The sequence below is a fragment of the Rhinolophus sinicus genome, chromosome 2, assembly GCF_057876585.1.
Source record: "Rhinolophus sinicus isolate RSI-liver-muscle chromosome 2, RSI-T2T, whole genome shotgun sequence".
Classification (NCBI taxonomy): Eukaryota; Metazoa; Chordata; class Mammalia; order Chiroptera; family Rhinolophidae; genus Rhinolophus; species Rhinolophus sinicus.
Window position 1 is genome coordinate 100,149,413 of NC_142502.1, and position 15,995 is coordinate 100,165,407.

At 38.4% G+C, this 15,995-nt stretch overlaps 1 protein-coding gene across 1 annotated transcript in view; it reads left to right on the top strand.

Moving 5' to 3' along the window:
- The window catches only part of BTBD9 (BTB domain containing 9), a 397,135-nt gene that overhangs the window by 52,059 nt on the left and 329,081 nt on the right, over positions 1-15,995 (top strand). The window contains exons 3-6 of the mRNA XM_074332880.2: positions 876-1,239; positions 2,320-2,584; positions 11,269-11,488; positions 14,459-14,578. Of these exons, the coding sequence (XP_074188981.1) occupies positions 876-1,239; positions 2,320-2,584; positions 11,269-11,488; positions 14,459-14,578 (969 nt within the window). The remainder of the gene's footprint in view (positions 1-875; positions 1,240-2,319; positions 2,585-11,268; positions 11,489-14,458; positions 14,579-15,995) is intronic.

The following is a 15,995-nucleotide window of genomic DNA, read 5'->3' on the forward strand; positions in this document are numbered from 1 at the left end:
TATATCTTTCCTAGTGTTTCCGTTATTTCAGTATATATTCTTACACGTTTATCTTTTCCATGCTGCATTATGTCTGTAGAATTGAGTCCTAAAAGTGATCACTGAGTTGAAGACTATGCACATTTTATTTGAATAGATATTACTTAAATTACTTTCCAAACAGGGGTGCCCGTTTATACTCTCGAAGCAGTGCATGAGAGCCTGTTTTTCCATTGCTTTTACAGCACTGAATATTCACAGGCTTTTTAGTTTCTGCCAGTCTAAGACAGAAAAATGGCACCTGATTGTGTTTAATTGTTTTTATCTGGTTATATCTTTTCCTATAGAGTTTTACTTTTTAAATTGCCTTATTGGCCTGTGACATGTTTATATTGATTTCACTGTTTCTCTCAAAAGAGCACTTTCATCTTTCTATTTAATGAATATCTATTACACATCTTGAGCTCTCAGGGTATTTCATTAGCCCAGTTGTTTATAGAATTCTTTTTTTTTTCTAACTTTTATTTATTTAAGTGTGTTTTTCCAGGACCCATCAGCTCCAAGTCAAGTAGTTGTTTCAATCTAGTTGTGGAGGGCACAGCTCACACTGGCACATGTGGGAATTGAACTGGCAACCTTGGTGTTAAGAGCATCGCGCTCTAACCAAATGAGCCAACTGCCCCCCCCCCCCCAGAATTCTTTCAAAATATTTTAAAAATTCTTTTTCTTAGTTTCATTAGAGAACCATTTAAAATGACTGCTGTGCATTTATTTACCTGAATCTTTGTGTCATTAAACACACTTAAAGTTTGTGTAATATTGATAACCATTATTTCATAATTTTGTAGCAAATCGTATTTGCAGTTTTTCTCATGCATTTCTTCTCTGATGTGCAGAGCGTTACTGTATGGTGGAATGCGGGAATCGCAGCCTGAAGCAGAAATCCCTCTCCAGGACACCACTGCAGAAGCCTTCACGATGCTGCTTAAATACATCTACACGGGGCGGGCGACACTGACGGACGAGAAGGAGGAGGTGCTCCTGGACTTCCTGAGCCTGGCACATAAATACGGATTTCCAGAGCTGGAGGATTCTACCTCCGAGTACCTGTGCACCATACTTAACATTCAGAATGTCTGCATGACGTTTGATGTTGCCAGTCTCTACTCGCTGCCCAAGTTAACATGCATGTGCTGCATGTTTATGGACAGAAATGCGCAGGAGGTGCTCGCAAGTGAAGGCTTCCTCTCCCTTTCCAAGGTGTGTCCTTGTCTGCAAGCAGTTTGCAGGCAGGCATTGTTTGATTTATATCTGTACTGGGAAATACAGCGATGCACTCAGGCGAAAAATAAAACTCATAAGTGTGGAAGAGGTTGTCTAACCACCTGCCTCTGGCTTCTGAGACTCTAGGTGGTATAAGAGAGGCAGAGTGCTTCTGTTTTCTTTTAAGGTTATTCTGGTAAATTCTATGTGCACAAGAGACTGTGATGCTGGGTGGTTGTTTTCAATGTGATGACAGTCAAATAGGCTCGTTAGTGGTGTGGCATACTGCGTTTTGGTTTTGGTTTTCTTTGACAGAGAATGCAGCTAATAGTTCTTTCCTGAGAGGGGACATTCATAAAGGAGATCCGGTGTATCATTGGGTGGCTTTAAGTTACTGTTTTGCTTTTGGTTTTTGCTGGCTCAAAACTCACTATTATATGGTGTTTTACACTGTATAATAGCTAGAATAAAACTGTTTTTCTCAAATCTTTCTCTGAACCCTGCTGGTTGTCCCTCCTTTCCCTTTCGCTATTTCTCCTAGGACCTGAATATTTTGAGTCAGAACACCCATTTGAATTGCTGCATACCTTGGTTGGAGTTTAAACTATGATTTTTATTGTCCTACTTTATTTTTAGAGGCAAGGGTCTTTGAGGGTTTCTGCAATGTTGCTGGAGGTCAGTCTGAAAATCTGAGAACCAAAAATACAATAGTGCAGTAATAGTGGGTAACAAAAGATTTTTAATTTTAAATGCCAGATGTATCTTACTGACTTATAAATGCAAAGTCCCCTGAAGAACCTGTGTGGAATGACAGCTCCTCACGTTGCCATTTTTCTTTGTTTTATTAAAGATGGATGCAGATGTGTTGGAAAGACTAGATATGGGATGTCTACAGCTGTTTACACAGCCATAATGTGCAAGAGAGTATATGGCACAAAGAATATGGAAGGAAGATGGTCAAAAAGAGTTAATTGTTTAAATATAACTGATACTTGCAGTTCTGTAAGACTTTACTGATTGATCATGCACATGGTTGAGCTCCGTAATAACTGGAATTTTTTTTTTGTCGTTTTTCAGACAGCACTTTTACACATCGTATTAAGAGATTCATTTGCAGCTCCTGAAAAAGATATTTTCCTAGCCTTGTTAAACTGGTGTAAGCACAATGCAAAGGAGAATCATGCTGAAATCATGCAGGCTGTGCGTTTACCTCTGATGAGCCTCACTGAACTTCTGAATGTTGTGAGGCCTTCGGGGCTCTTATCTCCTGATGCCATTCTGGATGCTATTAAAGTTCGATCAGAGAGCCGGGATATGGACCTCAATTACAGAGGCATGCTCAGTAAGTACCTGTTTATCCTGATCTCACCAAGGAATTCGGTTTGCAGCTTAGGACAGTCTCAACTACAAAGCTATCGTGCAGGTGTTCATGGTATGTGTGGGCCTAAGAACATATACCTCTGCTTCCTGTGGAACCTCTTTCCCTGTGCTTCTCCTGTTACCTCCTGAGAACGCATAGCCACGGAGACCCCAAAATAGGTATTTCTTGCCATTCGTGGACAAATTTCTCCAGCTGCTCCCTAGAATAAATAATTTCCTGAAAAGCTGTTTCTCATCTGAAGACCTTTCCTCCTTTTCTCCATCAAATCAGTACTAAGTACATGCCATGTACTTATTATTTTAGCTACTATGAACATGGACATTCTAAATAGTAATACCTAACACTTATGTAGCATTTCTAACACTTATGTGGTGATTTTCTTATTAATAAAAACACTAGCAATTAATTATATTTATAAAGTGTTTGTATGTTCCAATAACAGTTCTACACAATCATTTAATTTTCATAGCAGTCCTTTGAGGCGGGAACTGTTATTGGTTCCATTTTACAAATGAGTAAATTGTAGCACAAAGAGGGTAAGTAAGTTGCCCAAAGTCACACAGAAAATTTCCTGGAGCTGAGGGTCAGACCCGTGTAGTTAGACTCCAGAGGCTATGTAATTAACCACTAAACTGTGCTATGTATGTGCAAAATATAGTCTCTGCCTTTGATCCTTTTAATTTTATTGTGGAAATAAGACATCCCCCCATGGAAAGTTAACTACAGCAATGTTCAAGATGGGTGCATGCTGTGAATTTCTGAAGAGGGCGTGGCTTGGAATGATTAAGGGAGATTTCTTGGAGATCACGAAGCTTGGGGTGAGCCGTGGCCTTTGACTTAAATGGCATCAGGGTCTGGTGCATTACAGATGAGAGGACTGGTGAGGTTAGTAGAGGTTAGAATTTGAATGACCATGAACAGAAGAGCTTGACTAGAGTAGGAGGCTTATTACTGTGTTTTCCCGAAAATAAGACCTACCCCGAAAATAAGCCCCAGTTAAGATCGTCATCCAGACGGATGCATTTAGTACGTTATGACGATGTTCCAGAAGGAGATGACATGACTATATTTGAATAAATATAGATTGCTGTACATGATAAAATAAGACATGCCCTGAAAATACGCCCTAATGCGTCTTTTGGAGCAAAAATTAATATAAGACCCAGTCTTATTTTTGGGGAAATACGGTATGTTGATTAATAAGGAAGAAAGTCTATAAAGATTAGATCAGGCAAAATCATGGGAGTCTGAAACTAGATTGGGATTTATCCTATGCGCAATGAGAAGCTGATTTTAGAGAGGGGGAGAGATGTGAGTACAGTGGTAGTTTTGAAAGATTGACCCATGGTGCTGCACTCAATGATTTGGAATAGGGAAAAATGGGATTCAGAGAGACCAGTGAGGAGGGTATTTAACCTGTGCACAATTGATACAGCCTTAACTAGAGTGGTGACAGGGAAAATGGAAAATAATGGATATATAGAAGAAATATTATTTTAAAATATTAAATCTTGATGATTCAGGGGATTTAAATTTAAGGATTACATTTAGGAGGAAGTCACTTTATTTTATCAAATCTAAGAAACCAGAACTTCTGAGGCACCATTGTTTTATGTACAACTACGAAAGGAAACAATATTGCCAGTTAAACCATGACATACCATCATGTCTGTATCCCAGTTTCAGAAATGTTAAAATTTGAAGAATTGTGTATCATAAAATTAATGAAATATAATAGTTCTTTGAAGAAGATCCTGATCTTATTTTTAGACTTACTGAGTTTGAGGGTTTTGGGGACATCCAAGTTCTTTCTCATGTTAGCCATTTTCCTGAGCAATCTTTTCTTTGACGATGGCTTTAGACACTCTCTTGAAGCATAGATTGATCTTAAATACAGAGGGTGCCAAAAAAATGTATGCACATTTTAAGAAAGGAAAAAACTGTTAAAATTGTAATATTCAATATATACCGATAATAAAAGATGAATACAAGTCATGGTTGACTTCCACAATTACCATCAGCATCCAGACACTTCTGCTTACTGTGAACTACTGCTTGAGCAACGTTGGCCAAAGTGTCCACTTGTGGACATTGTTTTGGCATCCCTGGTAGGTTCCCTGGCTAGGACTTCTCTCCTGACTCATCACATTTAGATTTCTTTTCATTGGGCTTAGAAGAAAAAGCATAGATTTTAGAGCTAGACAAATTTGACTTCAAATCCTGAATTAGTCACTTACTAGTTGTATGAGCTGGTATTAAATTACATAAGGAATTTTACCTTTAGTTTCATATCTCCTAGTGTTGTTATGAGAATTAATTGAAATAATACATACAAAGAATGTGTGTAAGCTCAATATAGGAATCCACTGTTATCATATTGTCATTATTCGTGTTCTTCCTCATCTGTGTAGGAATTATCACTTTGTTTTAAACATTTTTGTTTACTTGTCTTTTGTCCCTGAAGGCAGAGATGATCTTTGAAAGAAAAGCCTATTGATCTTTATAGCCTCAACATTTAACATACTGAATGGCATGGAACAGACACTTGGTGAATGAGTACAAGGAGAAATGTCTAATAACACGGAAGCAGGTTACTGGTGTTTAGGAAGCAGTCAAAGCTGGTGATAAAAGAGTTGGAACCTGGGCTAGAGAATAGAGAAAGCAGTAAAGACCCCAGCCTGCAAGTTAGAGAAGACCTACAGCCAGGGGGCTGAAGGTAGAAAAGGAAGAATTAGAAAGGTAGGAAGAAAACTGGGATCGGGTTACAGAAGCCAACAGAGGAGAGAGCTTTTACAAGGAGAGGGTGGTCAGTAGTATCTTGTGATGCTGGGAGGTCAAGAAGAATGTGAATTGAGAGAAAACTTTTCGATATAAATTTGTATTGAGTCCGAACAAAAGCTTGGCTAAATAGGGAATTAAGCCATAGGTTTGAAAAGATAGTAAATACAGTGTGTTGACCATCTGCTGTGTGACTTGCGAAAGGTTGTAGAGAAATAGTATGGTAGCCAGAGGGAACAGGCAGGAGAGGTCCGGAAGGGATTGGAGGTGCTAGAGAATGGTACTAATTGAGGGTGAGCTTTGCATAAAGTGTGGGAGGATGGAAGGGGGAGAGGTAACAAGACAAGTAATACAGTTTGAGACGTTCTAAACATTCATTGTTGGATCCTCTTATATAAGCTCCTTTTTTCCCTTCTGGCCCTAGTTTTGATCTGAGGTGCTGGTAGGGCCCCATAAGTGGATTCGTTATAGGGCTCGGCTTGGGACATTGCTGCAGGATTACGGAGGTGCTTTGCACGTTTCACAGTCACTGGTAGCTTGGAATTGGTCAGCTGCTTGGTATAGGCGTCAGACCCGGGTTACAGTAAACCCATGAAATTACCGTGAAAGGGAGTAATCAACCAGCTGAGGCACACTCAGTTCTGGAATGACATACTTACTGTAATTATCGCTCATAAATAAATGTTCTTCATTTTGGAATAATTCAGTGGGAGCTCAAGGAAGAGATTATACAAATGTTTGGGAATCTTTTATTTAACTTCTAAAATTGAGAAATGATGAAATAGCAGGTCATTTTTCTGATTTTTTACTTAAAAGAATAGTAAAACCATAATATAAATACTGAGGAAGCATACCGTGTTTCCCCGAAAATAAGACCTAGCCGGACCATCAGCTCTAATGCGTCTTTTGGAGCAAAATTAATATAAGACCTGGTCTTTATTTTACTATAAGACCCGGTCTATTTAATATAATAATATAATACCAGGTCTTATATTAATTTTGCTCCAAAAGACGCATTAGAGCTGATGGTCCGGCTAGGTCTTATTTTCGGGGAAACATGGTATCACTTTACATCAGATCCTAAAGAATACGTTATTTTCTAAGTAAATGTTACCCAAACATTTATATCATTATTTATTTCATAAAATTTCTTTACTGTTAGGGGAAAAAAGGGTCTAAAATTTTAGAACTGCTCTTGGACTGATGATATGGAAAGATAGTTCTGCTTATTGTGAAATTATTGAGCAAATTTGTTTGTTTCTTTGTTCTTTTCTGGATGCCGGTTCTTTGTCTTTGGGGACTTTTCATGAAATGTAGAGAGGTTCTTATTTTAGGACTAGGGATTAATGTCATGTTTTTCTTTGCGTTCATTCATATTGGTTCCTGGAAGGTTTAGTTCTTAGACTTGCATATCCTGAGGCTTTTAAACCAAATTACAGCGATTTTCCCCGTAAGGAAAACAAGGATCCAACGGCTATTTTAACTTACCAGTTAAGGTTAGTCTTTCTGGGAAGGTGGTTTAGACTAGCTTTGTACATATGTGATGATGAGCATTTGTCTAGAAACCTGGGGAAATTCGAGAATTACGTTTTAATGATATTATTTTTGTTTCCTTAGGGTATTTGAACAACTTGTGCTCAGGCCATTCTCTTAATGTTTAGTTTTGTCTTAGCTGTAGAGATATTTAGTTCTGCCTTGAAAGTTAGTGCTTGTTCTATTCAGGCTGAGTTATACTTTGTTTTACTTATTTCAAGTTTTAGACTTTGGGAAACAGATCAGCAATTTCTTGTTTCTTCATGTTTTTTAGCAAGGTTTGTATGACAGCTTCCATCCTCAAGATTTCCTTATTGAGTGAAAGTCAGTCTGTTCATAGGACTGCTTAGTTATTGATTAACGTGTGTGTGTGTGTGTGTGTGTGTGTGTGTGTGTGTGTAAATCTGTGCTGTAGGTACATGGCAACATGTTCTTATTCCGTTAACAGTAGCCCAGACCAAGGAAGTTTGCCACTGTGATATAAATTGTTGCTTTGTTTTTGGCCTCGACTGAGCTTCTTGAGGACTGTAATTATGTCTTACAGTGCCTGAACTAGACTTCTCAAAATATAGTAAATGAGTGAATGAATCCATCCCTTGCTTCTAAACTAGAATTTAAAATTTGTCTCACTTATCACATAAAGACAATAACAACAAGCCTTTAATACTTTTAAAACTCTTTGACTTCTATTACTACTGTATCTTCCCAACTATAGTTTACAGTATCTTCTTCTGTAAACTGAGGGGCTCACAAGTAACCGCTGCTGAGTATTCCTCTGTGGCAGGAATTCGTGTCTGAAATGTGCTCTTGTGTCCATGAGGTGCCAGCTCCTGGAGGGCTGAGTCCAGCGCAGTGACCAGCATAAAGAAGGCCGCTGGGGAATTATTTTCCCTTTAAATAAATAGGATGAAGGCCCCTTTCAGCTCTTATATGTTTTCATTCTTTAATCTTTATCAGTACCTTGCCTAAAGTTGTTGAGTGAAATTGATGCCTAAGCTGGAACCATAGTGCTGAGCTGACTCCCAAGGCTGGTGTTCTTTGAAAGTCTCCAGCGTGGGTTATGTTCTGTCTCTGTTTCGTGGTGTGTTTGAGTACCAATACTGTGCAGTATAGAAAGGAGGCCTGCCGAGAGTGGAGATGGCGGGCACGTTCAGGTAAGACAGGAGTTGTCAAGAAAGTCATATGTAATGCCACACGTGTTGGAAGAGAGGATCCATTCATTGTTCAGGGAAGTCGGGTTAGGGAGTAGAAGATGATTGAGGGGACAGAACTGGGTAAAGAGATTGCAGAGGGCAGAGAGTGAAGTGTGAATCCAAACAATCCGTTGGGTAAACAGCGTCTCAGCCTAGGTATAAGAGAGTTCAATAAAGAATGATTAATAACATAAAGCAGTTGAAGAAAAACACAAGATCATTAACCCAGCGCCACTCAGATTTTGGCATTGTGTAGCCAGGGGCAGGCACTGCTCCATTTCTCCTTAGTTTTTCTTTCTAATAATTGGCTAGGTTCTGCCTAGCTGTGGAACTTCAAAGCTTAATTTTTTTCACTTAATGTTTAGAAAATGCATCAAAAATGACAAAGGTAAAGAAAACTATTATTGTTATCTACTATCTCGTTTAATCCCTGCCACCCTACATTTTTTTGATCACTATTTTCTCTACTGATAGACAAATATAAGCACTAAGAATATTTATGGTTTGAATTATTTTATTATGACTTGAATTTTCTCATGATCACTTTTTGTCTTAAATTCATCATTTAACTATAGAATTTGCCCTTACTTGGAGTTATATTTTTATCCTGTGAGGTACTCAGATTATAGTTACCATAAGAGAATTTCCACTTGTATAGATGTTTCCCATTTTGAAGTGAAAGATGCTTTCAGGGAATCTATATCAAGAACAGTCAGAAAAGTTCTCAAGTGCTCTTGAAATACATTTCAAAAGATGACTTAGACTTGTGTTAGAATTTCATTTCCATTTTAGACTTTTAGTTACAGTCACTTGAAACTCTTGTGCCGAGTATGTTATTCCTAGCTTGATAAATTTTAGAGGTTGAAGAAGTTTAGGGTTAGAGAAAATCAAAGGGTCGTGGCAGTTTCTAAATCGGAAAGCTCAATTCTCCCTTTTTAGTCTTGGCCTTGATTGGTGGTGTCAGATTGGAGGAGATAGTTCCAGTGGTCAGCAGCAGCATGCTTTGGGCCCCCACATCTTATACTCAGTAATAAGGGATTCCTTCCAGCACTGATAGCTGAAAAGCATAAATTTGAAGCTTGTGTTTGTTTGCTAGCTTTATAAAATGTTTTATGTCTAGTTTGGAGGCAGCAGGAGGGCAGGGCCCGGCTGTCTAGTTCACTGAGGTGGTCCCAATGCCTCACGCAGTACCTGGTACAAAATGAGTCCACAGTAAATGTTTTCTGACTCATAGAATGCTTTATACTTACACAGTACTTTAGCATATATTGTTTGTAGTATAACCGTCACCGTCATTCTGTGGGTGTGTTGGACAAAGTTTAAAGTTTCGATGAGAAATCAGATTCAGAGAGACTAAGAGGCCTGAGTCTCAAACTTAGGTTTTCTCATTTGAAGACCAACTTTTTTTTTTTTTAACTGTATCAAACTATCTGCTTCTTTTCTCTGGGTCTTAAGTCACCTTAGAAGGAAGAGGTTAGAAAGAGGAGGATGTATGTTCTTTCCAACAGACACCGTTCATGAGGTAGGTGGCAGAGTAGGGCCCGTGGAGGCAGGCTGCCTGGGTTCCAATTGCAGCTCTGATACTTGCTGGTGGGCAAGGAAGTCCATCTGATCTTTCTCTGCCCCCACTTCCCATCTGCGAAATGGACATAGTAGGAGCAATATTACATTCAAAGGATTTTTGTGAGGAGTAGGTCAAAGGAATTAATAACATTTGTTAAATAAATGAAAAATAAACAAGAAGGATATGTATGACTACCGTGAGCTAGTAGAACCTAGGAAGTTACAAATCTGTGGCACTTAAGCTTCTGGTGGTAAGAAGTTGAGTATGACTAGGTTTGGTTTGATTTTGCTTCTGAGTTGCCTTAGTCTTTTGCAAGTTAGTAAAATCCAGCCCAACTGCATTTCAGTTGCATTTATTGTTGTCTTCTGGAGCCATTCTCTTACCTGTTTTCATTTGAAATTTTTTTTAAAACCCGCATGTTCCAAGAAATCTGCAATGATGAATTACGTACCCGATTTCCCTAAAGCCTAATTATAGTTCATACTTTCTCCTGTTCAAATCAGGTAGCCCGGATACATACATACTGTGAGAATTCAGTATTTCTTTATAGTATGTAAACTTGCTTAGTTCTCTTATTATTGTGTGCTCTTTAAAATAATAATAATGGCAGTCTTTTTTTTAGAGCTTACTGTGTGCTTTGCAAACATCATCTCATTTAATTCTTAAAACAAAACAAAGAAACAAACAAAACACCTGGAGGATAGATATTGTCCTGCTGAGAAATTTCAGTTCAGAGAAGATAACTTCCCCAGAGTGATGTACTTAATAAAGGTGGAGCCACTGTTTAAGTTTCTTGAAGCGCAGGCTCTTCGCATCTCTTTTATGCCGTCTCTGGTCTCTCCATGGGGAGTGTCGGTTTTAGAATGTTAGTACATGGAGGTTAGGTTCCAGATCTGTGAAGCAAAATTTGCATAGAGGATTTTAGAGTCTCAGTGGTAATTGGCCTTAATAAATCTGTTGGAGAATGGAGGATATTTAATTATAACCATAATACTGATTTTGATGACAGACAGTCTGAATTTTCATTTTTAAAAATACTCAAGTAAAGTAAAAATGTATCTTTAAACGTATTTTTGTTTTTGGCTGGCTTAATTGATTTAGCACATCCATGTATGACCAGCAGCTCTGCTGTATTGGACCTTTCTTTCTCTATTGTTTTATCAAATGTCTGACATGTCTGCTTTGCCAGATGTGCTCCGTCCAGATGGCAGGTGTAGGTCATCTTACATGTTGTTTTTGTTCAGTAGGTATTAAATTAAAGCTACTCATAGTAGGAACTCAGCAGAACTGATTTGTTTGTGCTAGTACATGTTTTTTCTAGTATTACCAACTTTTTCTTAATAACTTTAGTCCTAAGCACTTTGTGTCAGTGACGGTGTCGTTAATTTAAACTGTGGGTGGTATCTTAATCCCCTTGGCCATTTTATCTCTTCTATCTCCATAGAATTATCTTTGCCATTTTTAAATTAAATGCTCCTACTAGAATCAACTAGAATGCTAGAATTTTATCTTTTTCCTCAAAATATAGACTAATAAGTAACCAATAACCTTGCTTTTTCTATTTTTTTTAACTGTAGTACCAGAAGAAAACATTGCAACTATGAAGTATGGAGCCCAGGTTGTAAAAGGGGAGCTGAAATCTGCCTTACTAGATGGTGATACTCAAAATTATGATTTGGATCATGGATTTTCTCGGCATCCAATTGATGATGACTGCCGTTCTGGCATCGAGATTAAGCTGGGGCAGCCGTCCATTATCAATCACATCCGGATCCTCCTGTGGGACCGGGATAGCCGGTGAGTCATTAGCGTGACTTGGACAGAAACTGACACTGTGTTTGACTGAGATGGCCTGACTTTGTGGTCTGCTTTGGTTTTACAGATTTGATGGTGTATTTCTTTGTGATCACTTGGGTGTTTTTCTTGAAGTTTAGCTCTGGGGGAAGAGTTAAAAGGTATATTATATTCTTTACAAAAACAACTTTTTGGGCTTTTTTTTTTTTGCTTTTTCTGCTTATAAAAGTAATGAGTATGTGTTTATTGTGGAAAATGTAGAAAATATAGAAAAGCACAAAGAAACAAAAAGGGCTAGTAATCTCACCATCCATTAATAATCTTTATATATATCTAATTGGTGTTTTTTGTTATGCATAGTATGTCGCACACACACACACACACACACACGCACGTGCGCAAAAACAGAAACCTGTAAAACCACACATAGCTTTACAAAATAAAGGTTAGATGTGTAAAAAGCTGACTTCACTTGTAAATTAATGCGTTGTGACTATTCTATCCTTTAAAAAATATTCCTCTACAATGTTACTTTTGATTGTTGTCTGGCATTCTACCTTATGGGTTCCCATTATTTATTGACTTGATTCCTTACTTTTGGATATTGCAAAAACTTTTAAAATGCATTTTATTTTATGGATGAGGAAAAATATGTTTTTTAGTGTGTGGATAAATATCCTCAAAACAAAAGAAATTTGTTAAAAATTTTGATGGATTCCAGTTACTTTTACAGTAGCTTCAAGATTCTGCCTTCTTTCTAGCCATTCTGATGCTTTCACTCACTGTAGTTTCTGGGGTTCGGCAGTGATAGCCGAAGTACCAGTGCGGACTGGATGACCAAGCACTGAACTCTGTCATGGCTGCTTATCATTAACCTAAACCCTACGTACCAAGAAACTGATGTACAGTCTCCTAGGCTCTACTTACGCCTCTTTGAGTCAGGGCATGAAGAGCTTAATGGTGTTGGTGATGACACCCGCAAATCTTCCAAGTTAGTTCATTTCTCTTGTTAGCACCCTGGCTACCACTCTGGCCTTTTGTTTATTTTTAATAGTTTCAGGTGTACAAAACAATGTAATAATCAGATATTTACACCCCTCACAAAGTGATAACCTCCTCCCCCAATCTACTACCCCTCTGACATCGTATATAGCTGTTATTATACCATTGACTCTATTCCCTGTGCTGTACTTTACATTCCATGACTATATATATACATATACATAAAATATGTACTTAAAGTTCATATATATAATTATAGTTGACATACAATATTATTCAGCTTCAGCTTCAGGTGTACAGTGCAGTGGTCAGGCATCTATAGCATCCATGAAGTGGTCTCCCTAATAAGACAAGTGCCCATCTGACATCCTACAAAATCTTTACATTATTGATTATATTCCCCAAATTTCATATCTGCGTGGCAATATCGTGGCTACCAATTTGTGCCTTTTAGACTCTGGCCTTTTAGACCATTTGAGCCAAGTCTGAAGTAGGAGTTAGCATTTCCCGTGCACAGGTCTTTGAGTTCCCCAGGTTCTCTCTGTTGGTTTCTTTTTTATTAAGAATATATTTTCTGATACATATCTTGTTGGACATAATGTGATGTTTAGTTGGCAATATGGAGTTAATTCACATATCATTTCTAAGAGTTTGATTAATACTACGACTATAATAATAATACCCATATAGCACTTTTATGTGGTGTGCACTGTTCTAAAATCTTTACATATATTAACTCATTTAATAATGAAATTAGTAAAAAAAAATAATAAAATAAAAGGTTAGTACGTTTGAAACTGAAAGTAGTTATCATCATTTCCATGATTTAAATATTTATAGGCCATTTTGTTTTAGTATGTATATTACATTCACAGGGGACTTAAGTGTACCACATAGCAGTTCTTTTCTCACAGAAGTTGTTAACCATTCTAAGCAAAGGTGAAAAATTCAGAATCTTAAGCCAAAAAGATTCTGACATGTATTGTAAAATTATATCCTGCATTACTGATAACCCAGAGAGGTTCAATAAAAGGTTATAACCAGTTTGAGACTGAGCGATAAAATGAATGGGAGTAAGAGGACAGCAGAAAATGAGGGGATGACACAAAATAAGCTGACCTTTTCTGGTCACAACTGTTGGTTGCAGGCTGACATTTATGGCCATCTAAATCTTCTGAGATTGTTCCTGTTGATATTACAGTACAAGTAATAACTGCATCTCAAATTTAAATTTGGCTTTTGACAGGGGAATATAGATTTGTTCAGTATGGGACCAGCATGTAATGGTCCAGGGTAGCTGACTAGGGGAGGATGATAGGCCATTTTCATTACTGCCAGATCATTAGCTGGTAAATTTTAAGTTGTACCCAAAAGAAACATGTATTATCTCTTCACCCATGTCATTTATTTTTCTGCAGGCTGAATGTATGTATTAGAGTGGAAGGAGACTGTGAGGGAGTGGGAGATAAGCTGGCCTCTGTGGGGAACCATTGGAGGTGACTTTCCTCCTGAGAGTGGGGCGCTGAGCTCCTAGGCCAGGGAAGGGAGAGGGAGAAAGCACACACACTTGTCTTGTTCTGTCCTCTCTTTGTCATGGCTTTACTAGTCTGCTCATACGGTATGAGCAAGGCATCCTGGCCCTGTTGGAAAAGGAACAAATGTCTTGCATACCTGATATGTGCTAAGCACCGTGTTAGACCCTGGATGGATGAAGATCGGTATGGCATGGTCTCTGTTCTTAAGCAGCTTGTGATCTAACAAGGCAAACAGACCCGCTGAGAGAGCATGTCAGTACATTGTGGTGAACGCTACAATACAGGGGTCTATACGGATATCATTATTTCCCAATTTGATTGTTATGCAGAAAATGTAATTCCTGAATAGTGTATTTTTTTGTACCTTTTAACATTTTATTAAAGTATAATTTTGTATTGTTACTTTAATATGTACTTATTTCCTTTTGATTGATAGGTCTTATTCATACTTCATTGAAGTATCGATGGATGAACTGGATTGGATCAGAGTGATTGATCATTCACAGTATCTGTGTCGTTCTTGGCAAAAGTTGTATTTCCCAGCCCGTGTCTGCAGGTTAGTTCTCATGGCTAATAAGTGATTTAGATGTTTATTTAAGGAGATTTGGACTTTGAGAAACAGACTACATTTTTCTGTCTCATGGAAGAGGAGTTTTTCAGAGTATCAGCTACCAAATGCATCCCAACTAAAAACTTAGGGGAACTATAGAAAATTAAGCATCTTAATATTTAGAGTGTACTGTGGAGCTGTTTATCCGAAGTGTTTTGTACCATATAGATGTAGTAGACACGTAAAGGAGTACAAAGGGATGGTGAACACCGAGAAGTAGAAATGCTGTTTCAGTCACCTGCTGTACCTTAAAAGCAGTGTTACTATTAGAGGGTGCGTTCTTCCCACAGAAACCACAAGAGGTATTTCTGGAGGCTTCCCTGGCAACCTCCTGGCCAGGAGAAGACTTTTGGATGCCAGCGTGCATGTTCTGAATATTTGTGCTCTTTTTCTAGGCCAGTGGCTATCAGCTGAATTTGACAGAGCAAGTGTTCCTAGTGGGGCTGGTTTGGGGCAAGGGAGGCTGAGCTGGTGGGGCTCAAGGTTCTCACCCTCTCTCAGTCAGACCACCTTAGCTTTCATTGTTGTTATGTATTGCAGCCCCAAGTTAGTTTGTTTTTATAAAGTATTGATAAGCTAATATTTCATATTCTTCCTTTAGGTAAGCCTAAATTTCTTTCTGAAATTCTGCAAAACCTATAATGAATTTGGGAGTTGGGAAAGGTGGTTAAGGGCACCCCCCCAATTCTGTTGTGTTTATTTCTATTGTAATTTTCCCCTTGGAAATTGCCCTCAGATGTTCTTTACCTCAGAGTCAAAGGATCTAAAGCAGAAAGTGATTGATTCATTTATTTAGGTGTGGCAAGAAGAGACAGTGTTAACGGGGAATATAGAAATGCCCCCTTACCCAATCCCCTCCTCATGCTCACCTGTCACCTTGACTGACCTCCTACTGTGGCTGACCTGGAGCAGGTGGGGTGCCCCGTAGCATTTCTGCTCTTGGTCAGAAGACACCCTTATACTTTTTAAACTCATGATCTATCATCATCAGGCTGAACTCTTATTTCCGCCACAAGAACTCCACAAAACCTTTCAGCCTCTGGTACAGTAAAGAATGTTGTCTACATTTTTTTATTATGGGTATGACCAGATATAATATTGTTACCCAGGGATCCTCGTGTGTGAAAATGAAGAAAATCAATTTCATTTCCCCAAAGGGGACTAAAGTGTCTCAGGTCTGGCGGTTGCTCTTTTATCAGAGGAGTTTTGAATGGATTAAAATGAGAGGGACCAGAAATTGAGTGAAGATTCTGTACCTCAGAGCTGCCTAGGGATACTCTGATGGTGACAGAAGGCCCTGGCGTGGAGGAGGTGATTGAGTCTGCATCGACTCAGTTTATTACTGTGGTATTGGATTAAAAAA